The sequence below is a fragment of the Dermochelys coriacea genome, chromosome 2, assembly GCF_009764565.3.
Source record: "Dermochelys coriacea isolate rDerCor1 chromosome 2, rDerCor1.pri.v4, whole genome shotgun sequence".
Taxonomy (NCBI): Eukaryota; Metazoa; Chordata; order Testudines; family Dermochelyidae; genus Dermochelys; species Dermochelys coriacea.
Window position 1 is genome coordinate 225,700,557 of NC_050069.1, and position 27,380 is coordinate 225,727,936.

The 27,380-nt window shown below is 40.8% G+C and overlaps 2 protein-coding genes across 6 annotated transcripts in view; one reads left to right on the forward strand and one right to left on the reverse strand.

The window, feature by feature from the left end:
• Positions 1–1,627, reverse strand: part of ANKIB1 (ankyrin repeat and IBR domain containing 1) — a 179,553-nt gene extending 177,926 nt beyond the window's left edge. For all 4 annotated transcript variants that reach the window (XM_043509313.1, XM_038392780.2, XM_038392782.2 and 1 more), the window contains exon 1: positions 1,499–1,627. The gene's annotated coding sequence lies outside the window, so the exon portion shown is untranslated. The remainder of the gene's footprint in view (positions 1–1,498) is intronic.
• A 244-nt stretch (positions 1,628–1,871) lies between these two features.
• KRIT1 (KRIT1 ankyrin repeat containing) overlaps positions 1,872–27,380 on the forward strand; it is a 44,235-nt gene continuing 18,726 nt past the window's right edge. The window contains exons 1-12 of one of the 2 annotated variants that reach the window (XM_038392784.2): positions 1,872–2,011; positions 9,433–9,558; positions 12,191–12,315; positions 13,693–13,852; positions 15,662–15,754; positions 17,259–17,388; positions 19,625–19,868; positions 20,132–20,247; positions 20,688–20,831; positions 23,044–23,200; positions 24,984–25,091; positions 26,681–26,837. In XM_038392784.2, coding sequence (XP_038248712.1) covers positions 12,214–12,315; positions 13,693–13,852; positions 15,662–15,754; positions 17,259–17,388; positions 19,625–19,868; positions 20,132–20,247; positions 20,688–20,831; positions 23,044–23,200; positions 24,984–25,091; positions 26,681–26,837 — 1,411 coding nt within the window. In that variant the 5' untranslated portion in view covers positions 1,872–2,011; positions 9,433–9,558; positions 12,191–12,213. Of the gene's footprint in view, positions 2,012–6,097; positions 7,457–9,432; positions 9,559–12,190; positions 12,316–13,692; positions 13,853–15,661; positions 15,755–17,258; positions 17,389–19,624; positions 19,869–20,131; positions 20,248–20,687; positions 20,832–23,043; positions 23,201–24,983; positions 25,092–26,680; positions 26,838–27,380 lie in introns of those variants that run through there. The other variant, XM_043509316.1, reaches the window with a different exon arrangement.

The window sequence follows — 27,380 nt, forward strand, 5'->3', positions numbered from 1 at the left end:
AGTCTCACTCCAGTGCTCACATGGAGACCTGCTGAAGCCAGTGGTGCTCTGCATGGATGCAGGGGGTTCACTCATTTACATTCAGTTGCAGTATCTGAACCTCATTTCAAACCAAACTACACTTTCAAAAGTGAACAAAGGGCATTTTGTGATTCTGTATCCTTGATGGGGGGGGGGGAGGAAGAAGAGGACTCAGCAAACATCAATTAGTATAGTTCTACTTTATTTTTTTTAAAAATCCACACACTTTCTAATAAGGAGGTTTGAATTTATGATTTAAATGCAAATCAAAGGCTCCTACAAGCACTTATGCACATGAGTAACTTTACAGGATCAGGACTCAGTTTTGTAATGGAAAAAAATTCCAATCTGAAACTCTGAATGCTCAATTTCAACCTAGAGAGATTGTTTATAACCAAGCTATACATCCTGAAAATAGGGTATATATCAAAAGGATCACAACTATAATTATAGCTGCACAAGCCTCACAAACTCTCTTTTATTATAATATTCCTCTTTTGTAAACATTTCCTAAAGTCTTCTTAAAGTCAATGCAAATGTTTGTTTTTAAACCAAGGAACTGATACTGGGCCATGACAATTCAAGTTTCTTACAATTCTGTGGGTACAACAAAACTACCATTTATATTTCCATTCTTGTCTTCTTAATGGTCTCAAGGAATTCACAGTTCACAGCACCCAGAAAAACAGAAACTGGGAAGTGATACCTACATATACCATTCAACAGAGGAAAAACTGAACGACTGCACTTCTTTATCCAAGAAGTTTCCAAATAAACAATCCACCACACATTGCCAGCCCTTTACTGTCTCATGAATTACACGCGACTAAACTCGACGTGGAAAGTCATAATGGGAAGTGCAATGGATTCCTCATAAGCAGCAAATTTTGATGGATGCATATTATATAATGCCCACACCTTGTGTTGTCCATAGTCTGACACACGTGCCTTTAACAGCTAAGATGTCTCTTGAGCCTCCCACAGTTAAGGCTTCACCAAAATCATTTACATTAGGTTCTTCAAAACAGGGCTTGTGTCAGACCAGTTAGTAATTAGCCTAACTCGGTATTTCTGGGTCCCAGAGAGTAATGTTTAATAAGCGCTACATGTACAGTATATATAGGCGCACATACTGCCTTTCCGATCTCCTTCGTTTTGGTACCCAGCAAAAACCGAGACATCCCTAGAGCCGCCTCCTCTCTCCTCTGCACTGGGCTCCTCAGCAAATCTCCGCTGCCCTGCTGCATTCAGCATTTGGCTCCAGTTAGCTGCCCCACCCCCGGGGATGCCAAGGGCAGCAGACGTGCGGAGGAGGAGGCTGTTATCTGTCTGCGGCGCCTTTGCTCTTCGCTCCCCCTTCCCCAGCCCATTGCACCACCCGAGAGGGGGCGGACTCCCCGCGCCTCCCGGCGCTCAGGCGGCACCGGGGCCGTGCCTGGGGGGGGGGGGAGCGCCCCCAGCCCAGCGGGTCACTCACCGGCTCCTCAGAGGGTCTCTCCCCTCCGCTTCTTCTCCCCACATCCAGCACCTCCATCTACCCCCAGTCCGGGGTCCCCCGAGCGAAGCGCTGGCTGGGGCGGGGAGTGGGATCTGGCCGGGCTCTACAGCGGACGCTCGGTCGCTGCCCTTTGTTCAGCGGCGCGGCTCGCCGGCCCCCGGCGCGGCTCCCCCTCAGCTCGGGCTGGGCTGGGCCTCCCTGCCACTCCGCGGCGCCTCTCGGGCCGGCCCGGCCTGCAGCCCAGTCCCGCTCAGCTCGTGGCCAGCTGCCGACGCCAGCGGCTGCAGCAGCAGCTCAGGCCGGCGACCCGGAAATTCATTGACAGCAGCCGGGGCCAGTGGCGCCCGGACGGGAAGCGGATCTGCTGGCCCGGGGGTGGGCGGAGCCGGCTCGGTCTGCGCCTGTGCGGAGCAGGGGCGGGTTTGGAGCCGCGCGACGCGCTGGAGGATGCGTCCCGGCCTCCCGGGAGGAGGCGAGTCCAGACGCCACCCGGTAAGAGAGAGGCGGATGGAGCTGAACTCGGGCCGGGGCCGCCCGCCAGCTCGGCCCTGAGCAGCTAAACAAGCAGCTTAGCGGCGCCCTGTTATCTAATAGGGGAACCGACCTGGGGAGAGGGGGCCCGAGCCCCCCATTCTTGGCCCCACCGCGGCTGCAGCCGTCGAGCATCAGCTCCTGGGGAGGAGGGGCAGAGATCAGCAGGCCAGAGAAAAGTTTGGGGGCCGTCTCCCCGCCCGAGCTGGAGAGAGAGGGGGACGGGGTTGGAGTGTCCCTGCCGCGCCTTTGCCTTCCGGGGCATCGGAGAGCTTTCCCCACCCAGCCCCCCTCCCCAAAGACCTCTTCCCCGGGACAGCTTTTAGAGCGGGCTACCTAGTGCTTAGCCTCGTCTCGCCCGAGGGAGCTTGGAAGGGCCTGGGCTGGGGTTTCTCGGTGTGCGTCTCTGTCTCTTCAGGTGACGGGCGTGGAGTTTGCTCTGCTGTTCGCGCACTCACTGAAATATGGCTCATCGCGGTTCTGCGCGGAGTTAAATTTTCCTTCAATTCAAAGACCCCACTCGCTTGTGGCAGGCAGACATACCAGACGCTGTGCTGTGTTATAGAGACCTCCACGTAATGGTTTTTCTGTTGAGCGCTCCCGCAGTAGCTGTAGAACCCTTACTCACATACGTAGGTTTCAGAGTAGCAGCCGTGTTAGTCTGTATTCGCAAAAAAAGAAAAGGAGTACTTGTGGCACCTTAGAGACTAACCAATTTATTAGAGCATAAGCTTTCGTGAGCTACAGCTCACTTCATCGGATGCATCCGATGAAGTGAGCTGTAGCTCAGGAAAGCTTATGCTCTAATAAATTGGTTAGTCTCTAAGGTGCCACAAGTACTCCTTTTCTTTTCACATATGTAGATCCACTATCTTCAGTGGGGCTGCTCACCTCAGTAAGAAATACTTCTTTCGCTAAATGTTTGCAGAATCTGGCCCTTAACTAATCGCTGTGTGCGGATTATCTTTGGTTAACCTATGGGGCAGTGTGCGCAACACTGAGACCTGAAAGAGGAGGAAGTGATGTATTCTGTTCCAATCTCCGATTCTCAGAAATGATGGGTTTGTTGATTAATAGAAAAGATAATGACGAATGTATGTAGTTGCTTGTACCCAAAAGGATGCCCAAACCAATTGTAAATACAAATAAAAGGAGTTTCTCTGACACAAGTCAAGTCAGAGGGGTGTGTGTGTATTAAAAATTATATTTTTGAAGCTAAAACTTAGAAGTAAGACCTGGGAGGGAGCTCTGTAGAGTAATATAGTATGTACTACTTCCTTCACCTACTAATCACATCTCATGAGAAGCCAGCTCTGAGGTGAACCTTGGTACTTTTTCCTCTTTTGGGAGACCACTAAAGCAAAGACTTCATTACAAAGAACGGATGGGAGGTGATTGGGAAGGGTCAAAAGACCTTCAGGAGAAAACAAATCAAAGCAATTTAAATCACTGATTTTAATCATGAGTTAAACCAGCAAGCCTTGATTGACTTCAGTCATCAATTTTAATCTTGTTTTGCATTTGTACTTTTTAGTTATCTTCCTAAAGGTTGTTTCTCATTGGTTAGTAACTTACAACAGGTTAATTTGCAACTAAATGTAGCCTTTGCACTAAAGTTGGTCCTTCTTTTTGCTAACCAGGAAGATATGCTATATCAATAGACTTTAATTTAAGCAATTAAGCTTAACTTCCATTTATTCAGATTCTTATTCAAATTCTTAACTTTTACAGTGTTTGTTAGAAAATAGTGAATAATGCATTCCTTACTTCCATGGTCCCTAAACTTTTCAAGGTTGCACTTCCCCTTACTCCTATCTGTACCTCTCCTGCTCCCGGGCCCAGGAGCAGGGCCATGGCTCGTGCGGGAGGGGACACGGACAAGGGTAAGGGGACCAAGGCTGGGGCCAGCAGCTGGGGCCCTGGGAGCGAGGCCGGCTGCCAGGGCCAGGAGTGGAGCTGGGTGGCGCTCCTTCCCCCGCTTCCTTTTGGGGCTGGCCTGGGTCTCCGCCGCACCCCCCCTAGGGCGGGTATGCTCCACTGTTTGGGGACCTCTTTACTTACTAGATGGGTGAAAGTAACTTAAAGGACTTACCAGTACGCAGGGCGGCTGGGGTCCTGGGCAAGATGGGGTGGTGGAGTGGCTCTGGGCTCCCTGAAAGGGGGGGCCTTGGTTGGAAGGGGTGCGGGCTAGACTCCCCCAGCCAACCCTTCACTGCTGCCTGGCCTGTGCCACCTGGGGCTCTGGTGGTGATTTAACAAGCCCGGGGCTCTGGCCACTGCCTTTTAAATTGCTGGACCCCAGGGAAGCTGCCCCTTTTGTGCCCCCCAATAGATGACCTGCATATTCAGATTCTGGCACCAGCCCACCTAGCCTCCGAGTACTTTACTTGGAAGGGGTATTTCTTGATGGTTCTCCAGGCACTTGTGGATCAACTTGGGCATTTCATTAACATTAATGCAGGCTGGCCCGGAAAGGTACATGATGCACACATCTTTCGGAACGCTGGCCTGTCAGGAAGCTGCAAGCTGGGACTTTTTTCCCAGACCAGAAGATCACCATAGGGGAAGTCGAAATGCCCATTGTGGTCCTTGGAGACCCTGCTTACCCTTTAATGCCATGGTTCATGAAACCCTACACAGGGAGCCTTGACAGCAGCAAGGAGTGGTTCAACAACAGGCTGAGCCAGTGCAAAATGACTGTGGAGTATGCTTTTGGCCGTTTAAAGGGCCGCTGGCGTTCTCCGTATGGAAAGCTGGACCTGACCAATAAAAGCATCCCCGCGGTTATATCCGCGTGCTGTACCCTCCATAACGTTTGTGAAGGGAAGGGTAAAAGATTCACTCAGGCATGGAACTCGGCGGTTCAACACCTGAAGGCAGAATTTGAAGAGCCAGAGAGCAGGGCTATTAGAGGGGCCCAGCGTGGGGCTGCAAGGATTAGGGATGCCTTGAGGGAGCAATTTGAGGCTGAAAACCACCAGTAATGTCTGGTGCCCTGCACGGGAGTGAATTGCAGTGGTTCCAATGTTAGTAGGAATCTGTGTTTGCTATGCTGACTTGCAGTGCCTGTTTCTTTCCTAGGCTAAGGTATCTTTTACTTTATGAAATAATAAAGAATGTTTTCAAAGGCAAAAAATCCATTTATTGAAAAGAAACACAACTTCTTGGGGAACAGAAAGGGCAAGGGGGTGGGGTGGGGAATGGTACAATCACAGATTTGCATATGTCCTGTTGTTATATTCAACCTTCCTGTCTGGAGTGCTGCACTTCAGGATGGCTATACTGCATGGTGATGGGGGTTGAGTGCAGAGGGTAAGGGTTGTAGTTTTCAGGGCTGGGTAGTGAAGCTACAGATGTTGGAGGCAGCTGGTGGCAGTAAGAACTGGGTTGGAGGTGGCATGGGGGCACAAGGGAAAGAATTTTGGGACAAGGGCTGGCGGGGAGGTGGGGGACGGGCACGTAGTGCTCTGCCTGCCTGGCTACAAGTGCCTGGATCGAGTCTGCTTGGTGCTCCGTTATGCTTATCAGCCGATCAGTGCTTTGCTGCCGGAGCACCGCACTTTTGTGCCAGCGCTTCTCATTCTGCTGGCGGATCCTCCTTTCACTGTTCCGCTTCTTCTGCACTTTTCGATTTTCATTACTTGAATGCTGCATTACTGCATGCAACGTGTCTTCCTTGCTTCTACATGGCCTCTTTCTGATTCTTTGGAGTCTTTCGGCCAGTGATAACACAGATGGCTGAGATCTCAAGGTTGCATCTGTAAAGCAAATGCAACGCTTAACAGAGGCAGCATTGTTCACACCAGACAGAGCAATGATTCCCCTGTACTTAAGGGCAAGCACAGTCTACACAATAGCATAATTTGCTCATCCCAAACCAAGCACGCATAACCCACAGAAGCCCCAAAATGATGAGTAAGCACAGGGTCAAGTGTGACTGATTGTTTCACGGCTATACTGTCCTCTGGGTTTCTGTGCCTTGGGAAGAGCCAACAGCGGCAGGGGGCCCCTATACTGAACACTGTCCCCACATTTTCCACAGGAGTTCATCCTGGAAGATATCTCGCTGCTGAGAGTGACCTGGAAAGCAAGGGAGGGTCTTCTACTGCAATGCGGATTCCGTCCTGGCCCATATGCAGCTTGCCTGGGTGCAGCAGTGGTCCCCCCGCCTCTCACGGCACAGTGGCATGGACAAGTTAGCCTTACTGGGAGAAGAAACACAGTGGCTCTCCCGAGAAACCTGTGCAAGCGCATTGCCCAAGTTCTGGATGAGGTCTTTGAAGAGATCACTGAAGCCGATTACCATGATGTGAGAGAGCACATCAACGCCCTATTCCACATCTAGGCATGCATGCAGTCCTAATCCTCCTCACCCCAAGAGCCCGCACCAAATAACTTCCTTCCCAAAATAAAAGCCACTTACCGGGAACCTCTTCTGGTGTTTGTCCTTCCCCAAGCACCAGCCGCTGTGACTGGCTACCTTCCTCCTGGCTTGAGAACAGCTCCTGGCTGCATGCATCTAGGGATTCCGGGGTGTCTTCCTCTGCCTCAGCACCCTCGTTCCCACTTTGCTCCTCCTCCTACCTTGTTGAACTGGGCTCTGAAGTGTCCATGGTGGTACTCGGAGTGGAAGTGGGGTCGCCTCCAAGTATCGCGTCTAGCTGTTTGTAGAAACGGCAGGTCGCAGGGGCAGCACTGGAACAGGTGCCTCACGGGCTTTGCAGTAGGCATTCCGCAGCTCCTTCACTTTAACCCTGCACTACAGAGCGTCCCGGTCATGGCCCCTTTCCATCATGTCCCTTGATATCTGTCCAAAGGTATCATAATTCCTACGGCTGGAGCGCAGCTGGGACTGGACAGCATCCTTCCCCCAAGCAACTGATGAGGTCCAGTACCTCGCCATTGCTCCATACTGGGGCTCGCCTGGCGCATGGAGGCATGGTCACCTGGAAAGATTCACTGAGAGCACTCCATGCCTGGCTGAGCAAAGAGGAAGAGGATTTTCAAAATTCCCAGAGAATTTAAAGGGCGGGTCTGACAGTTGGTCACCTGAGGGCAGGGCAGTAGAGTTCAAAGTGATGACCAGAGTGGCTAGTACAGGCATTGTGGGACACTTCTGGAGGCCGATCAGAGCGCACTATAGGACCAGGGCGTTCACACTGGCACTGCGGCACTCCAGCAGGGGTGCACAAAACGTTATTCCACTTGCCGAGGTGGAGTTCCAGCAGCACTGTATCCGCGGAATCAGAGCACTCTACATGCCTTGCCAGTGTGGACGGGTAGTGAGCTAGTGCGCTCGGGGCTCCTTTATTATGCTGTAACTCACAAGTGCAGCCACGCTATGAGTATCTGACTGTAGATAATGGATTTCTTGGTGTGGTTGGGGTGGTTACTGGATCTATGAAGGTAGGTGTGGTAATCTGTAGGTTTCTTGTTTATAGTTGTCTGCTGTAGGATTCCCTTGTTGAAGCTGATCCTGGCATCAAAGAAATTGATGCTAGTGTTGGAGAATTCCAGACGGAGTTTAATGGATGGGTGATAGCAAGGGCGGTGGGTGAACCACAGGCATGGGAGACTAGCCCCTGGCCTGGCCTGCCCTTTGCGCTTGAGGGCAACTAGCGGCAAGCAGGAGGGTGCTTTGGAGCAGAACGTGGGTGGAGCTACAGGGGGCTGTTTGGGGAGGCACAGCCTTCCTCAGCTTATGCTATGCACCGCCCATGTGTGGTAGTTCTTGACGTTGTGGGGGAAATCTGCGAGGAAGTTTAGGTCTTTTGTCCCTTCCCTGCCCCACCTCCATGATTGGAGAGGAGTTAACAGGCCATTTCACCTTGAATTGTCCATTGAAATATGTAACTATTTACAATCTGTTTCAACTTGTATTTAGCTGTGGCACTCAAAGTACTTTTCCCAGACCTGAAGAAGAGCTCCATGTAAGCTCAAAAGCTTGTCTCTCTCATGAACAGAAGTTTGTCCAATAAAAGATATTACTTCAACTACCCACTTTGTCTCTCTAATATCCTGGAACAAACAGGGCTATGGCAACTCTGCATAAAAGATGGCTTAGCACTTAAACAAACTCTGGATAAAGGTGCTTAGCCAGGGACTTTCACCATTTCAGTGATATGACATTTTTAAAATATTTGCCGGCAAATATGTACTGCTTAATATTATTGTTTTAATTTAAATTACTATAATGGATTATAATAAGTTTAAGACTTAACATAGGTTGTCAAAGTTTCAAATTAAATTTTCAATAAGTTTACTTTTTTAAATAAATCTGTATTTGATTTAAATAAAAATCCAATTTAAATTAAGAAAATACTAAATTAAATTATTTTTTTAAAATCAACTCTTCTCCATCCAGCTAAAAAACCACTTTAAATCCCTCCTTTACAACATACTTGTGCTATAATGCTTACCAATTACTTCCATCTGGCATTTGTTAGGCAAATGATGTGCTATGACTAAGGATATGATTTCATCATGGAGGTCACGGATTCCGTGACTTGAATGGACCTCCATGACTGCTTCAGCTTCAGCCATGCATCAGGGCTAGATCTTTCAGTCCCCCACCCAGGTAGTGGGGCTCCAGGCTGTCACCCCCTTCCACCCCATGTGGCAGAACTCTGGGCTGTCAGGCACCCCACTGCAGCAGAGCTTGGGCTTCAGCCCCCGCAGCAGTCAGCCCTCTCACTCTTATGGACAGGTCACAGGCCTCCATGTATTTTTGTTTATTGCCTGCGACCTGTCTGTGATTTTTACTAAAATTAACCATGACAAAATCTTAACCTTTGCTATGACTTCTGCTAAACTCTCTTCATTTTATTATTCCTTCATCCTCTCCACTCAACTCCACTATGTATGTCTGTTTTATCACCAGATGTGTTCTGTCAGTCATGTAGATAGTTCCTGCTCCAGAGAGCTGACAGTCGTCTTTGTTACATGTCTGTACAGCATTTAGCACAATGAGACCCTGATGCTTGATTGGATTCATAGATGATACTGTTACACAATTCAATATTAAAAGACTTTTACTCCAATCCTAGTGTTGGTATCTTCAAACTAACATAAAAACAGCTGTACTGAGTCAGATCAATGGTCTGTCTAGCCCAGTGGCCAATGTCGGAGGAAATGAACAGAACAGGGAAATTATCGCGTGATCCATCTCCTGTTGTCCACTTCCAGCTTCTGGAATTTAGGACCGCCAGAGAGAGCATGGGGTTGCATCCCTGACCATGTTGGCTAATAGCCATTGATGGACCTATCCTCCATGAATTTATCTAATTCTGGAATTGTCATAATGATGAAAAACATTTTTAATCATGGTCTCATTTATAACATTTCACATTTAATTATAGTTCTTTTCCCTTTGAATTTTTCAGTTAACCTTATCTTGGTGAAATATACTGGAGTGAATGCATGGAAGATTGAAGTCCTCTGTTTATCCTTCAAAGAGATGCAGCAGCACTGCAAACTATAAATAGTAATGATACAATCTCCATTTTGTGGTGAGACAAATTTGCGTATAATCTATATTTATTGATCATAGGTAATTAAAGGGTTTTCAGTTGTGGGTCAGGGAAAAGATCATCTGAAATGGACCAGAGATTATCTTGTTTCTAGATTATAAAGGTTGACCTAATTAGCTTTTGCAGATTTTTTTTAATTTAATTTTATTGCAGATTTAGAATTATAAGGGAGTGCCACTATAATCTATTTTAATATAAGGAAAAGTAATCACAGCTTTGAGGTCCAGAAAGAATTGTCAACCAGTTGGAATGAATATGATTCCAATCTGCCATGAATTTTAAGTGTGTACCTGAGCCCTCACGTAGAGCCCCACTGAAGTAAAAGGAATATTTCATTTTAGAGCTTATTTTTTCCAGCTCTGTTGTTTGGGATCCTGGTAAGAATGTTCTACTTCCCATTGGAGAATAGAGACTCAGGTTCTTTCTTGAGGTTTCAGTTCTTGAATTGGTGGAAATGTGGTATCTGTAATATCAGATACACTGTACGCTGCATAAATATATTTTAAAACTGGGAAGAGTTATCAGTTGCTTATACCTTCCAAGATTCTAGAGTTGCTCTGGCTTTTGGCAAATTACAAAATACAGAAGGACCTCAGAGTTATGAACTTACCAGTCAACCACTAGAGATGTAAAATATTAAACGGTAAAATGGTTAACCAATAATATTAGTCATACCGTTAACCCTCCCTCGTTCACCCACCTCCTTCCGAGTGACAATCACCTGGTAGAAATCCTTGCTGGTGGCTGGGGCCTGCGTGCTGGTCTCAAACAGGTCCTCCAGCAGCAGAGACGCCATTTTGGAATGCTGGCAAGAGGTGTCTATGGCAACCAGGAAGTAGTGGGCATCACGAGAGGTCACTGGGAGCCCAGCCCCATCTTAAAGGGGCCGGGTTGATATTAATACTCTAGCCCCTGAGGGGTCTTCGACCCAGCAATGGGGAGGGTCCTGTATACCCCTTTGTTGGTAAAAACAGTCCCTCGAGCCCCATTGACCTGAGGGGAAATACTTACAAAGACCCAGGGGTAACGACCCCATGGAAGGATACTGCTCAATAGACCAAGAAACACCTGGCAGCGCAGGGAAGTAGGATGAGCAAACCATCTGTCTGGGGGTTTGGCGGGGGGGTGGCCAACTGGGCAAGGGGTGTGTGTTTAGGCTGGGGGTGAGCAAGGGCTGCAGGCCCCATCGCGAGGTAAAGTAGTCCCCAGCCTCTCCCTGCACCACTGGAAGGAGTTCAGCTGTGGAGGCGGATGGCACGCTGGTTGGTCTTGCGGCTTCAGCTGATAATTGAAGGGAAGGGAGTCCACTGCTGGGGTGGTATGGCGCGTCTGTGGAAGCCACAATAGGACAAATTAGGTACCTGGGGCCACTCTTCCTTTTCCTGGGTACTGAAGATGTGAGGGGGGCGCAGGGCCCCCTCAATTGTCCCAGGCGCTCCTGGCTAGGCCTGTGTCACTCCCGATATGAGCACAGCTGCTCTTCCCTGTCTGTCCGGGGCAAAGGGGAAGGGGTTTAAATGGGTTATTTTTTAACGACATTTACACCCCTATCAACCACACTCCTGATTTGGAACCAGAAATATGCAATCAGGCAGCAGCAGGTACCAAAAAAAATTAAAAAAAAAAAGCAAATACAGTACAGTACTGTGTTAAACATAAACTACTAAAAAATAAAGGGAAAGTTTAAAAAAAATTGACAAGGTAAGGAAACTTTCTATGCTAGTTTCATTTAAATTAAGATGGTTAAAATTAGCATTTTTCTTCTGCACAGTGAAGTTTTAAAGCTCTATTAAGTCAATGTTCAGCTGCAAACTTTTGAAAGAACAACCATATCAACATTTTAGAGTTATGAACAACCTCCATTCCAGAGGTGTTTATAACTCTGAGATTCTATTGTATGGAAGCTACATGCTCATTGAAAGAGATACAGTCATCTTTACATTACAAATAGGCTTGGCAGAATTTTATTTTTATTTTTTTATTTAAAAAAAATTCAATTATAATTTCAGTGGATGATTGTTTTTAAGCTTTTTTATTTTTATCAATTTAAACTTTCACAGTTGTGGGGGCATCTGACAATTATTTAATGATAGTACACACAGATATTCAAAAAGTTAGCTATACAACCATTATAACACAAATTGTCTGTCACATGTCAAAATTTGCAAAGTAAATATCTTAAAATCAAACTTAAATAATTTCCCAAGCAGCATTTTTGTTACTTTGCCTATCTGTACATTTCAGTTATTATTGGTGTAATATTTTTCATCAGTTTGTGTGTGCATGGTGAAATCGATGTTCACTGACACTTATCCAAAAAAAGATCCAATCCTTCTAAGCCTAATTATAAAAATAAGTTAGAGAACAGGTTTACTCATATTAATTCTGTACAATGTAGGGGTTTTTCACTGATATATTCTCTTAGTACATGAAAAGAAAAATGAATTATAACAACTATTGAAACAATTTCTCCAGATAAAAAATGAATAAGCTGTTTTAAATGGAAAACATCAGTGAATATAATTATTTATGCTAGGGTATGATATCATATTTGATTTGTTTTTATCTTTTTTCCTCAATCTAACCTTTCTGTTTATTTCATTGTCTCTAGTAATAAATGAAAAAGAATAAACCATGGGAAATCCAGAAAACATAGGAGATGCATATGTTGCTGTGATTCGTCCAAAGACTACTGCTAGCCTGAATTCTCGGGAATATCGAGCTAAATCATATGAAGTATAAACAATTTTTTTAAACTTTCTTTGATTAAAGTTTGAAAATATGAAAAAATAACATAATTGGAAAACAAAAACCTTAATTATCTACAGTTTAGATAGATAAACAGAGATTTACTATCTGAGCAATTGTAGGTTCTTATATAGCTCCCATTACCATAGTAGCTGTGTCCCACTATCTCTTCTATTATCTATTTATTTATCCTTAGAAAAACCTTTGTGACATAGGAAAGTATAATTATCCATATATTACAGAGAGGGAGCTGAGGCACAGAGAGACTAAGTGACTTGGCCACAGTCACACAGGAAGTTTGTGGCAGAAGAGGGAATCTGAATCTGTGTCTCAAGCTAGTGTACTAACCCAATAAATACCAAAACACTGTAACATGTTATGTTACACTTTAAACAAATGCCACAATCACAACATATACTAGAAAAAATTCAGGTAACATTCTTCTAAGTTTCTGAAGTGATTTTTTTTTAATTACATTTTCTCTGTGCTTAAAATCAACAATCAAACCTCAGCTCAGCATATTGGCAGGAACATGTAAAACAGTTGCTGTTTTAGAATCTGATCCTACAACCTCTGTCATACATGTGCAAGTGTTAACAGGTCTTTTAGGGTAAGGCCAGGTCAGGTATCATGGTGCATATTGGTGGATCTCTGTGCTGCATGGAACTTAATACAGGATTGGGATCTTGGCTTTTCCCGTTTCTGTGTCCTTGGTGGTTGAGATGACCTTCCAGAAGATGCTGCTTTGCATTCAGTACTTTCTGGATTTTATCACTGCTTTTACAATTGACTATCGAGGACCAATTTGTGAAAAGATTCCGCATTTGTGGGAACATACTGGTCAGTTATGTTTCTCCTTTTATAATACCCATTTTATAAATAAGAAGTACTGTGCATAATGACTTTGTACTTTTATTATTTTATATCAAAAGATTTCAAATAAGAAAAATCAAACCATCATATAGTTAATGGCATAATTTGTGCCTAATGAAACACATTCCAACTTCTGCAATATCAAAAATACTAAAAATATAAAAAGGAATACATTCTGTAAATGATTACTTGTGGACAAACCCCATTCGTCAGGAGAGTTCATGATGGTTGTGAGGTCTGCAGTAAAATGCTTTGTAGAATGTCACAGGAATTGGCCATCCATGATTTTGAGGACCTGAGAAGTGAGGTGAAAGTACATTCAAAATCACTTACAGTATCTGTTGAATGTCCCATATACCCTTGCTATTCAGAGAGTTCTGTACATAGCACTACAATTGGTTAATTAAAAACAAAAACTTGCTAGTCCGCTTGTTAAATAAAACTAATGTTTCAGTAATTCTTAAATAATTATTTAATTTTATTTTTTGCAAGATTTTGTTGCTTGAAGTTCCCATTGAAGGACAAAAGAAAAAGAGAAAGAAAGTTTTGTTGGAAACTAAACTTCAGGGAGGCAGTGAGATAACCCAGAGCATCTTGGATTATGTAATAGAAACCACCAAACCAATTTCACCAGCTAATCAAGGTATCAAAGGTGAGAATTGTTTTTTCTTATTTGATATTGGTATCGCTATAATTGTAGTACTCAAAATAGGCCGGTTAAAGGAAGTAATAAAATAATATCTGTTGTAGAAATCCAGGTCTATTTTAAGTGAAGCAAATAGAAACATGCAACTGAACCCTCGGGCTGTCCTTTATTTTCCTTTTACTTCTAAATGTCTTAAAATTTAAAAAAAAAAAAAAACCTCAAAAAAACCCCAAACTGTTTTTGACAAGTTTATCATAGGTGAGACCTTATGTGCCCAATCCTATATTTCAGTCCAAAATTAGTTTTACAGCTAAGTTTCTAAATACTTGGAAAAACTAGATTACAGTGGACACAATCTTAATCACAGTTAAAAAATTAGCAATTAAAAAAAAGGCTTTAGGGATGATCCAGGAAATTATACACCAGATAACCTTAAACTATACCTGGTAAATTGGTCAAAGTTATAATAAAATAATAATTAAAACATCTGGAAGATTGTGATATGATAGTATCTAGCTAGCACAGTTTTTGCAAAGGAAATTTGTGCCTCACTTATCTGTTAGAATTCTTTGTCCATGATAGTAAAATAGAGGGTAAAGGGTAACCATTTGACATAGTTTATTTAGACTGTATCAAGGCCTTTGATAGGTTCCCTGTCAAGAAGCTAGTAAAGGAACTAAGTAATTCTGGGGTGAGAGAGAAAGTATTGTCATGGATCAAAATCTGGTTGAGAGATTAGAAACAAAGAGTTAAGAATACATAATCCATTTTCATCAGGGCAAAAGTTTAATGGCAGAGTTCCTCAAGGTTCTATATTATGACCATTGTTGTTTAATAGGTCATGTTAACACTTAAAAGTTTTCTTGGTATAGCCATTTCGAATAGGGGTCTGATTTCTTTTATGATGTAGCTCTGCTGGCAAAAAGTGCTTTTGCCTGTATAGCTCATTTTGTTTGCTGAATGGTATAAATTATACTGGCAAAAGCACTTTTTTTCCAGTGTAATTGCTTCTACACAAGGGCGATTTTTGCAAGTGTAGCTATACCATGGTCATATAATTATTAACAATCTAGAAAAGGGGGTAAGTAGTGAAGTATCAAAAATTTGCAGCTGGCACAAAATTATTTTGGTTAGCCAAATCCAGAGAAGACTTTGAGGAATTTAAGAGAGTTCTACCAAGCTAAGTGAATGGGTAACACAATGAAACTTAAATTCAATGTTAATAAACGTAAAGTAATGCATGATGGAAAGAAAAATTTGAACTACTGATACACTTTACAGGGTTCTAACTTAACAGGATTGACTCAGGAAAATAACCTGGGCATCACAGTACACAGTCCGATGAAGACTTTGCTAAATGTGCAACTGAGGTCAAAAAGGCAAATCAATGTTAGGTTGCACAAAGATGGGATGGAGAATAATATAGAAAACATTATAATACCATTATATAAATTGGTGGTTCACTTACTTGTGGAATACTGTGTGTGTTGCTGCACACCCCGTTTAAAACAGTATATTACAGATTTTAGAGCTGGTTTAGAGAAGGGCAATGGCAACGATTAGGTTAATGGGAAAAATTCATATGAAGAGAAATTGAAAGTAATGGTAATTCTTTACCTGTTAATCTGTGTGTGTGTGTTGAGTTGCACATATGTTCATGCAACTGCTCAGGGTTATTCAGATTTAATTTGCTTCCTCAGTTTTCAGAAAATAATATTTTATTTTGTTTCCTGGGAACCAGGAAGAATCAAGCTGCCAACCATTTGTCCATCTAACACTCAGTTGACTTCCTTTGTTGTTTTAATAATATGTTAGGAAAGCGAGTAGTGTTAATGAAGAAATTTCCTCTTGATGGAGAGAAGGTGGGCAGGGAAGCCTCTCTTTTCATTGTTCCAACCGTTGTCAAAGGTAATGTTTAAATTCCTAAATTTATTCCTGAAGTTGTGTGTATTTTAGAGAAAGTTAAGCCCTTGTTTCCTAAAGAATTTACATATTTATTTTATATAAATGTTAACTGCTATGATATTTATATTTCGGTTTGGAATAATTAGATTGAGGTTGATAGAAGTCCATAATTGTCTTTCTCCAGATGCCTAAAAACAGGGGGGAAATGTAGTTAGTCAAAGTTTAAAAAGAATCAAAGTTTTTAAAAAATAGAGAACCACTGCAATATTTTGTTATATATTCAATACATTTACTAATAGTTAATTTTGGTATTATGAAACAAGAAAACAAATTTTGTTTATTACAAAGGCTACTGTATTTATATTAGTAAACATAAAAAAGGATCTTTTCCAGCACTCTTTTCTGAGAGAAGAAAGAAAAGGAGTACTTGTGGCACCTTAGAGACTAACAAATTTATTAGAGCATAAGCTTTCGTGAGCGGAGTGAATGGGCATTCTTGTCTGAGTAAGGAATACTGAGTAGGGCTCTGAAGGCAAAATATATTTCACATAATAAGGGACTATACCAGTGGTTCCCAAACTAGGGGCACGGCTTGTTCATGGGAAGCCCCTGGTGGGCTGGGCCAGTTTGTTTACCTGCTGCATCTGCAGGTTTGGCCGATCATGGCTCCCACTGGCCATGGTTCACCGCTGCAGGCCAATGGGGGCTGCGGGAAGGCCGGCCAGCACATCCCTCGGCCCGCACTACTTCCCGCAGCTCCCATGGCCAAGAACAGCGAACCGCGGCCATTGGGAGCTGCGATCGACCAAACCTGCAGACGTGGCAGGTAAACAAGTCAGCCCAGCCCACCAGGGGCTTTCCCTGAACAAGCAGTGCCCCTAGTTTGTGAACCACTAGACTACAAAATACATTAAAAATATTATGGAAGTTTTTTGTGTTTTTACTGGGGAAACATGTTCACTTGCTATTTGTGATATGCTTTGAAAGTGAAGGTTGGCAAATAAACACCATTTGAATCGTAAGGTCTTTGTCAAAGCTAACAGGTTATTTTTCCTTCAACACTGTATACAGTTTTTTCAGTAACTCAGAAAACGAACATGATCACAATGGTGGGACAGTAACGGAACATTCTATAATACATTTAAGGCAACTTTATTGGATTGAATTTTGTTACATAGGAATTGGTATGTAATTTGTGAGAGGCAAGGTTGTTCAGGTAATATCTTTTATTGAACCAACTTCTGTCGGTGAGAGAGAGAAGTTTTGGAAGTTAGTCCAATAAAAGATATTACCTCACCCACCTTGTCTCTCTAATATCCTGGGACCAAAACTGCTACAAAAACACTGCATATGTAATTTGTATCAGTTACCATTTGGAAAAAATTAATCTACTGTAGTCTAAAAATAGAATATCATCTCTTTTGGCTGAAATTGTATAACTGCAAAAGAGGAAAACAGGATTTTTGTTGCTGTTGAAAAGTTTTGTGTGTTTCTCTTTCCTTTTTAGATAATACAAAATATGCATACAGTCCTGGATGCCCAGTTTTCTACTGCTTACAGGACATCATGAGGGTCTGCAGCGAATCCAGCACTCATTTTGCTACACTCACTGCTAGAATGTTAATAGCCTTGGATAAGTAAGAAATATTAGTAGAAATACGTGGTTAGAAATAGAAAATAGACAAGGAAGTTTGCAAACATGAAAAATTAGATCTGTTTTACAGCAGTCTTGTGATCACTGAGAAGGAAATCATGGTGATATCACATGTTTTCTTAGCAAGTTTATTTTAAAAAACAAGCAAATATTGAGGATTGATTTGTAATTCTTCACACCAGATAGTTTTGAGGTGAAGATGGTTATACTTTTTTAAATCTAGAGGTTCCTAAAAAGAGGCTTGTTCACTTCTAATGCATTACAGAACCATGCAAGAATATAAATAATGATACCTACATCTTACATAGATAATCTTAATGATACTCTGGCAAATGTTATTAGTTTATCATGGAGTCACCTTAGCATCTCCATAGTTTAGATTGCACTGAGATTTGCACTTAAATTAGGAATTAAACCTGTTACTTATGAATAATATAGTGTATCTTCCCCAGATTTACACACTTATTTTTAAATTAGATAATTATGAAAATTTACAAATAATTACTTTAATCTGATTTCTAATCATTTGGAAATTAGCTAAATATATATTTTTGGTGAATCTGACTTCTTCAGCTCCATCTAGCAAAGAAATCTGTGATTTTTTTTTTTTTGTTGAGATTTTAAAAGTTACTCACTTCCTAAATTCTGATCCTGCAAACACACACACCCTTAACATTACTCGTGTGTTGTTCCATTCAGTGGTAAAACAATCAGTCCTTCATTTTATCTTCAAAAATGAAGAAATGCTGGCATGGGTTGTCTGAACTGTTCTACAAACATTGAATTCAATAGAATGGCTCATGTGAGTGAAGTTAAGCATATGGGGGGAGGGGATAGCTCAGTGGTTTGAGCATTGGCCTGCTAAACACAGGGTTGTGAGTTCAATCCTTGAGCAGGCCATTCAGGGATCTGGGCCAAAAATTGGGGATTGGTCCTGCTTTGAGCAGGGGGTTGGACTAGATGACCTCCTGAGGTCCCTTCCAACCCTGATATTCTATGATTCTGTGATATGCATAAATGATGACAGGATCAGGACCAAAGACAACAGCAAAATATAAGTTATATGTTAATTTTTTATTTATTAGCCCTGGTAGCTATAACAGTTTCTGCCTGCTTCACAGTGGTAATTGTCAAACTTGCCTGTCATTGAATGGATGCCCTAGAATCTGAGCTTCCATTTAATATATTTGTTTCCAGACTTTATGGTTATGAAGAAAACCTTGAAAATGTGAAGAGAATGTAACTGATGCTATGTCATCTAATTGAGTCTTTAGACAGACTGAAGAAATAGCTCTGAAAGGTTTGAACACCCTTGTCATCTAATGGGGTACTTGCTCAAAAGACCCCTCACAAGCCAGGGACAGTTTATTGCACAGTGGCCACAACTTTACCAAATAAACAATATTGTAAACAAATGGAAGAAATTAAGGTATTCTTTGCAGCAAAGGGTAGCTGATGTTCAGGACACCCTTTGTCCTGACTAGGAGAACCCAAAGTCACAAGAAACTACCCAGCTAGAGATACCATCCAGTCTACCCAGGTTTGGACACATGGCTTGGACCGGAAGCCACACTGCCCTCCCATAGAGAGGTTAGCGCTGCCACTGAGACAGACTAGGGCAGCCTCTGCTTGAGTGTTTCTGTCCCAGCTACACAGTGAATCCCAGAATTCTGGGGATATATATCCCTCTTTACCTCCCTCCCATCCAGGCCTAAATAACCAAATAAATTTTTCCCCTGCATAGATTATGTCCACCCCAAACTTGTGTATTGCAGTATGTGAGAACCCACACACAAATATGACTTCACCTTAAAAAAAAGCCCCAAAAACCCACAGTGATCAACAGAATGACAACATTTAAATCAGCAATTAAATGCCAAGACAGTCTCCTGAAGATAAAGAGTGAATGCTTGCCCTAAGTCATGCCCCACAATGCATATGTGGATGGCAAAATCTTACCACAGCAAAAGGAGTGTGTGACTGGCCCTGTGTTTCTCCCTAGCTTAACCTAAACGGGGCAGGTCCCTCCTTCTGTGTCAGTAAAAGCACTCCTTAGAGTCAGAGGAGCAATTCTTGTAACCAATTTAGGGCCTGATTCTGTAGCCTCTTCATGCACACAACCACCTTTGACTTCCCCACAAGTGGTGTACCCAGTGTGGCTAAAGAATTAGTCCTTTATCTTCAAAATACTAGTGTTACTTTTCCATTCTGTTCTGCAGGTGGTTAGATGAACGACATACACAATCTCATTCCATCCCAGCTTTATTCAGACCATCTCCTCTTGAGAGGATTAAAACTAATGTCACAAACCCTGCATATGCTCTTGAACCTGGGCAGACTGAGAGCTCTCTACACATGGGATATACTGCATTAGAAATAAAGAGCAAAATGTTGGCGCTGGAGAAAGCAGATATGTGTATCTACAACCCTTTGTTTGGATCAGATCTTCAGTATACCAACAGGGTAAGAGTTTGGTAATATGAACTATATTTTAGTTGTGAAAGGGATTTGATAATCATGTATTGAACTTTAACATAGGTTTTCTCAGTGCAATGCTTGTGGCCTGATTTGATTTTCAAATGTGTGAATTTGAAAATCTGCCCCCTTAATAGCAACAAGTTACTATGTTTACATTGGATCCAGCAGAATGTACAAGTCATTGCGATTGGTTTGTTGAAGTCTCAATGAGAAGTTTTTCAGATATTTTTATTATGTTATCTTCCTAGGTTGATAAAGTGGTTATAAATCCATATTTTGGTCTCGGAGCTCCAGACTATTCGAAGATTCAGATTCCAAAACGAGAAAAGTGGCAACGCAGCATGAGCAGTGTCATGGAAGACAAGTATTGTGTTACATTTATATAATTATATTTTATATTATTTATTCATATTACAGTAGTGTCTAAGACCCCATTCAGGAAGCAGGGCCCCATTGCCCTAGGGGCTACACAAAGACTTATATAAAAAGTAGTCCCCAAAGTACTTGCAGCAGAACACAACAGATTGGTGAAACAAACAAGTGTAAGGTGGAGTATGGGGAGGGAGGGGAACAGTTGGAGGATGAGGCAACACTAAAATGCGTGTTTCGTAGCATGATGAATATTAGTCATGGCTGGCCATCTGTCTACCTAAGTTCTAATTGTATAAACATTGACACATTTTAGCTGCTTGTGCTTTGTGCACATCATTAGATACCTATAAGTTGTCATTTTTATATTTCTTTGTTTGATTGTTGAAATATAAGTAAGTTGCATCTTTTTCATATTTTGCTTTTCATTACTAGAGAGCGCCAGTGGGTAGATGATTTCCCTCTTCATCGCAGTGCTTGTGAAGGAGACTCCGAATTACTGTGTCGCCTTCTAGATGACAACTTTTCAGTCAACCAGTTAGACAGTGACCATTGGGCACCTATCCATTATGCATGCTGGTGAGTATTTTTGCCAAGTGAATGTATTTCTAGTATTTACGGCTGAAAACCTGTACCACTAAGCACTTGTGTGGTTTAAAATAGTAATTAAATGCCAGGAAATCTGAACTCTAGCATTTTAGTCATCATTTGTTCTTAGAGCTAATATTAAAAAAATGTTGAAATAGAAATTAAACCTCATGCTTCAAGGTTTAAGCTGACCTCTGACTAAAGGGTTTAGAAGGTGGAGATCTAATGGGACATTGTCCTACATCAGCCTAATGCTAGTTTTCTTGTACCTTCCTCTGAAATATTTGGTAGTGGCCCCTATCAGAGACACTGTACTGGACTAGATGGACCATGGGTCTGATCCAGAATATTAATTCCTATGTAGCCCAAAATTTAGATTTTATTAAAACAAATATTACAAACCCTCAGACTAATAGAAATGTTTCAATATTTTTCTTAAATTCCAGTGAAAATACTTATTTGTTAATCTTTAAAATCAATCAAATCATTTTTCTGCAAATATTACAATACTGAGAATTTGAAAGTGAAAGACATATGAACAAATGTGAAACTGACTTCATTGATTTTTGTCTATGCTGAGACAAATGCTGAAAGATAACCACATAAATGATGCAAAATAAACTGGATTTTTAAAATCTTTTTATTTTAATGTCATGCGTGGGAACCCTTAGATAGAATGTGGTATAGAAGTGAAGAGCATTATTGTTAAACAGTGGCTTGATTATTCCATTTTGAAAGTACACAGATAGAGAGTAAGAACTTTAAATGATATTTTCCTTTATTTTTTGTTATTTCACTGTTTCCTTCTGGTTCTGTACAGTGTTGTAACCTGGCCATTATAGATAACATTACACCAGAAGTTTCATTATAACCCTTCTTTTCACATGATCCTTACATGCTGAAAATACGTCTTTGGATAATTATTCTTATATGTTTTCTTAGCCCAGAGGTGAATTTTTATGGAAAATGAGGAAACATTTTTCAGCTATTTTTTGAATTATTGACGAGTGAAAGATGACACTTCTTTTAAAGCATTATAAAATGTTTTTAGCTCACCAAAAATTCAAATGGCTCAAATGCATTTCCCACCAAACTACACATGTAAATAGTCTTTAATGAGGAGTAGGTTTATCCAGAAAAGAAGAATTCTGCTCTGCATTCCTGTAGTCTGAACTAAAATTGTTCACAAGACAGCTCTTATTCTTTGTACCATAGAATTATATGGCTGAAAAGGACCTCAGCCCTCCCTGGGCTGAGGCAGCACCCTCAGTATATCTAGACCATTCCTGACTGGTGTTTTGTCTTAAAAAGTCTCCAATGACAGGGATTCCATGACCTCCCTTGGAAGTCTATTCCAGTACTTAACTATCATTATAGCTAGAAATATCTAAATATCTAGTTCCTAATATCTAATCTAAATTGCCTTTGCTGCAAACTAAGTTGATGACTTCTTGTCCTGCTTTCAGTGGACATGGAGAACAATTGATCACTGTTCTTTTTTTAACATCCCTTAACATGTTTGAAGACAGAGTGGAGCAGAGCAATTACCTCCCATATCATGCATCTGGCACTCCTACTAATACATCCCAGAATGATATTTTTCTTTCTTCGCAGCTGAATCACATCTTTGGCTCATATTAAATTTGTGATCCACTATAATCCCCAGATCCTTTTCTGAAATACTACTGCTTAGTCAGTTATTCCTCATTTTGTAGTTGCACATTTGGTATTTCCTTCCTAAGTGTAGTAATTTGCATTTGTCTTCATTAAATTTCATCTTGTTAATTTCAGACCAATTCTCCTATTTATCAAGGTCATATTGAATTCTAATCCTGTCCTCCAAAGTGTTTGCAACCCCTCCCAAAATGGTGTCTTCTGCAAATTTTATAAGCATATTCTCCATTCGATTATTCAAGTAATTTAATGAAAATATTGAATACATATTGGACCCACAACAGAACCCTACAAGATCCCACTAGAAACATCCTCACAGTTTGAGAGCAAATCATTGATAAGTATTCTTTGAGTATGATTTTTAAGCCAATTGTGAACCCACATTATAGTAATTGCATCCAGACCACATTTCCCTATTCTAAATATGCCATATGTCTAAAACATTCAGGAATATCTCTGAAAGCATCTGAAATAGGTTTTTTAAAAAAAATCTTGTTGTGGCCATTTCTGCTTTTAATCTCTCTTGTAGGTATGGAAAAGTTGAAGCCACTCGAATGTTACTGGAGAAAGGGAAATGTAATCCAAACCTACTGAATGGACAGCTTAGCTCTCCTCTTCATTTTGCTGCTGGAGGAGGACATGCTGAAATTGTGAAAATTCTTCTAAACCATCTGGAAATTGACAGAGTAAGATACCTTTGTAACTGGAATGATAGTCTTACCTACAGTTGCATCACACATTTACAATATCTCTCATATATTATATGTCTCCAGTTCCCAAGGTAAAAACAAATAAATGCAGTTTGTTCTTAATTGTCTCTAAATTAAATTAAAAAGGACATACATTTTAAACTCCCAAATTTCAGTTGTACAATTATCATAGAAACTCCATCTTAAAACTTATTCTGCTCCAAACATACAGACTGATTTATATTTGCCCCCTTTGTCAACTGTCCTTTAACTGGATTTTACTAGAGATTTTAGTCTAAATTCTCAGTATCTTTTTGTAAAGTTCCTATTCATTATTAAGAAGTAAATTCCTCAGCTTCTGGGTTTTGCTTGAATTGCACATTTCTATTACTTGTCTAGTTAATAGTCTTTTTTTTTTGTTTATTGCTATCGCATCGATAGGCTCCAATCAGGGCTGGGCTGCATTTTTCTAGGTGCTCTGTAGACACACAGAAAGAGACAGTGCCTGGAGCTATAAAAGCTTATAGTCCAAAAAAGCCAAGAAGTAGATAAAGAGGAACAGAGCAGGCTATATCAAAGTACAAAGAAAGTGGTCAGACTTATAAGAGACATATGGTGTTAGTTCCTCTCTTTTCTGTAGCATACAAAGGGTAGAGAGAGGGAAGCAATCAAATTCTGCACAATTTTTGTATACATTTGTTGTATATACATACTGTGTCCAATAACAAATGAACATAGTGTGATGAAAATGTATTGATAGAAAATACATTATAGGACTGAAGTTATAACCTCATCGAATGGGGCAGTAGTGTTGGTTGTTAGTTATATTACATTTAATTTACTGATAAGTATTTGTATATAAAAGGAAGTATTTCTTCATACAACACAGTCACCCTGTGGAACTCCTTGCCAGCGGATGTTGTGAAAGCCAAGACCATAACAGGGTTCAAAAAAGAACTAGATAAATTCATGGAGGATAGGGCCATCAATGGCTATTAGCCAGGATGGGCAGGAATGGTGTCCCTAGCCTTTGTTTGCCAGAAGCTCGGAATGAGCGACAGGGGATGGATCACTTAATGATTACCTGTTCTGTTCATTCCCTCTCGGGCACCTGGCACTGTCCACTGTCAGAAGACAGGATACTGGGCTAGATGGACCTTTGATCTGACCCAGTAGGGCCATTCTTATGTTCTTATGTATGGGAACTTCAAACCCTCCTCTCCACCACCAGCACAACCACAGAAGATCCATAACTATGCATTTTACTCTATATGTAGAATATATGTCAGAATGCATAGTAGCACAAAATTAGAATACTAAAATTCTATTTTAAATGGAGTCAAATTGGTGCTTATGTAATAAATGGCTGACAGTGCTAACTAGAATAAGATTTAGTTTAAGCAAGCTCTATGCAAGGGTTTTCATACAACTCTGTCAACACACCTCAATCTTGGCCTGCAAACACACCTGCTTTTCCTGTTTTCCTGTGGAGATGCTGCCAGAAACAGACAGAATAAACAGAGAAGTACAAATAATGAAAAGTATTTAAACAATCAAACTTCTGAACTCTATGAACAAGGGAAGATTTTAATTAATATTATTGAAAATCCCAGGTATTTGTGCTCACGAAAGCTTATGCTCTAATAAATTTGTTAGTCTCTACAATGCCACAAGTACTCCTTTTCTTTTTTCAGGTATTTTAGTTATCTTCAAAACTTATTAACGTTTTCCTTTCTAGATTGAAAACTATTTATGCCAGTCTTTCTGTTCCTATTTGTAGCACATTACCGATCAACAAGGAAGATCCCCATTGAATGTCTGCGAAGAGAGCAAACAAAATGATTGGGAAGAAACAGCAAAACTGCTGAAGGAAGCCATAAATAAACCTGTATGTGTTTACCTTTTAAACAGTTTATTAGTCATATTTTAAAGTCTTAGAAAATGTATTCAGAGTGGAAAACTAAGACGTGATCGGTCCACATATAGCAACGACAGTCTACAGGACACACACTCTACATATATTTAGATTTTTGGTGTGAACTAGGAAAAATCATGCATTTGTCATTTTAAATGTTTGTATCTTATACCTATGGCTCTACAGCTGTGTGCAAGATTTTAAAATGTAATTTTTGATTTCTGGAGTTATAAAATAGCACAAATTCTACTGCCACTACTGATCATTCTACCACTACTGATCATTCTACCACTGTTTTCTTTTGTAAGTATAGCAGCGTTTTATATATTGATACAGTCTGCTGGTGTGTTGTTTTTAAGCACATTTTCATTTGACTTTCAGTGTTTATTGAAGAAGGAACTGACCCCTCTCATTTTCCCTTATAAAGCAGTTGTTCTATGCTCTGAGCATAATAGATGTTATTGCCTTCTAATATAATCATATTAATATAGTAAAACTAAATGTTTGGTAATTGAAGTTACTACAGTAAAAGTGGGAGGAAGTGCTATAGTTAAGATTGCAAAATGTTTTCCATTCTAACCTCATTTTCAGTCAATGATAATTTTCCAAAACATTCACCTTTCTGGCTAAAAGTTTCCAGGGTTGGTCTCTGAATCTTTTTGGGAAAGACTGAGCAGAGGGGAGATGGGGAAATACACTGCTATTATAATAAATGTTTGCAACTTTTTTTTAAAAACAGCTAAAGCATTGAAACAAGTAGAGATAAGAAGTTTAAGCCCTCAATTCAGCTTGGTACTTAAGCACATGAATAGTTCCATTGACTTAAATGGGATTATTTATGGCATGCATAAAGTTAGTCACGTGCTTAAAGCACGGCTGTAATGAGATATGTTCTGCACCCACAATCCATTGAAGTTAATAGGAGTTTTGAGTAAAAGTTACTAGAAATAGTGCCTAAAAGTCTCAAATAGATTGGGGATCACCTTGTGCTAAGAGCTGTATAAACATATAATAAATTAAGGCCTTTGCCCCCCAAAGAGTTTATGGCCTAAAAGATAAGTCTTAAAGGATGAGTGAAACAAATAAGAGGGTTGGAGGGAGGAAAAGGTAACAATAAGATGTTTTAATATAAACTAGTTGTGTGCATAATTCATAGTCAATCAGCAGTAGTAATCACACAATGCATGTGGCAGGATATACATAGGCACTTAGCCCCAAATTTTTGAAAGTATTTATGCATTGTTCTGCTCAGCATTGCAACACCTAAATACCTTTAAAAATCTGCAGCTTAGCTACTATGGTAATGGGCATGGTATAGAAATAGAGAGAGAGAGACAATGCTACATGGGTCTCAGAGGCCCCACAGATCTGTGAAGGGTGTTCTGATCCAAGATAAATATAAAATAATTCTGCAAAATTATTTTTTTAAAAATGTAAATGCTGCTAAATTGGATTAAAAATTGATGTTTGTGGAAATGAAAGCAATAGAAGAGTGAGATTTTAACTTACGATTAATTTGTCCCCATTTATTTTAATGATATTTTTATATATTTTTGCCACAGTATGAAAAGGTACGGATTTATCGAATGGATGGGTCATATCGTTCTGTTGAGTTGAAACATGGAAACAATACTACTGTACAGCAGATAATGGAAGGAATGCGTCTGTCTCAAGAAACACAGCAGTACTTCACTATTTGGATTTGTTCTGAGAACCTTAGTAAGTAGTTAGAGAACTTACAACATTGTTGGACTTATTGTTTTGGGTTTTGTTTTTTTACATTTATTTTTGTAAATGTCTTGAAAAAGTAAAAAAGGACCCAAGCAAGACTGGTAGACCAAACAATAAACTTGCTGGCTTTCTTTAGTCATACACATTGTCCTGTCATTTTCTGCACTGCTGAGTCATTCTTGAGACCTTTAAAAAACTTTTGAGAATTTTGTTCACTGTAGTGCAGAGAGGCAATTGTGAAAAACCTAGACATGACTAGATTGATAGAGAGTTGGCTGTTAGTTAGATGAGACTTTGGAGTTGAGCAATGTTGAGTTATTGGGGGTTTTGGGGGTATGCTGGGGTTTTTTTAACACCTAGAAAAAAAATTATTTAAAAACACACTTTTTTCAATAACTTAGATTTGGTGCCTGTCATGTACGTTTTTTAAAATAGTGGTTCTCATTGGAAAGAAGGGGAAAGATTGTGGACCATGAAATATCTTACAGTTCTGTAATACCATCTGGGAAAATCATCTTTAATGCTTTCTGG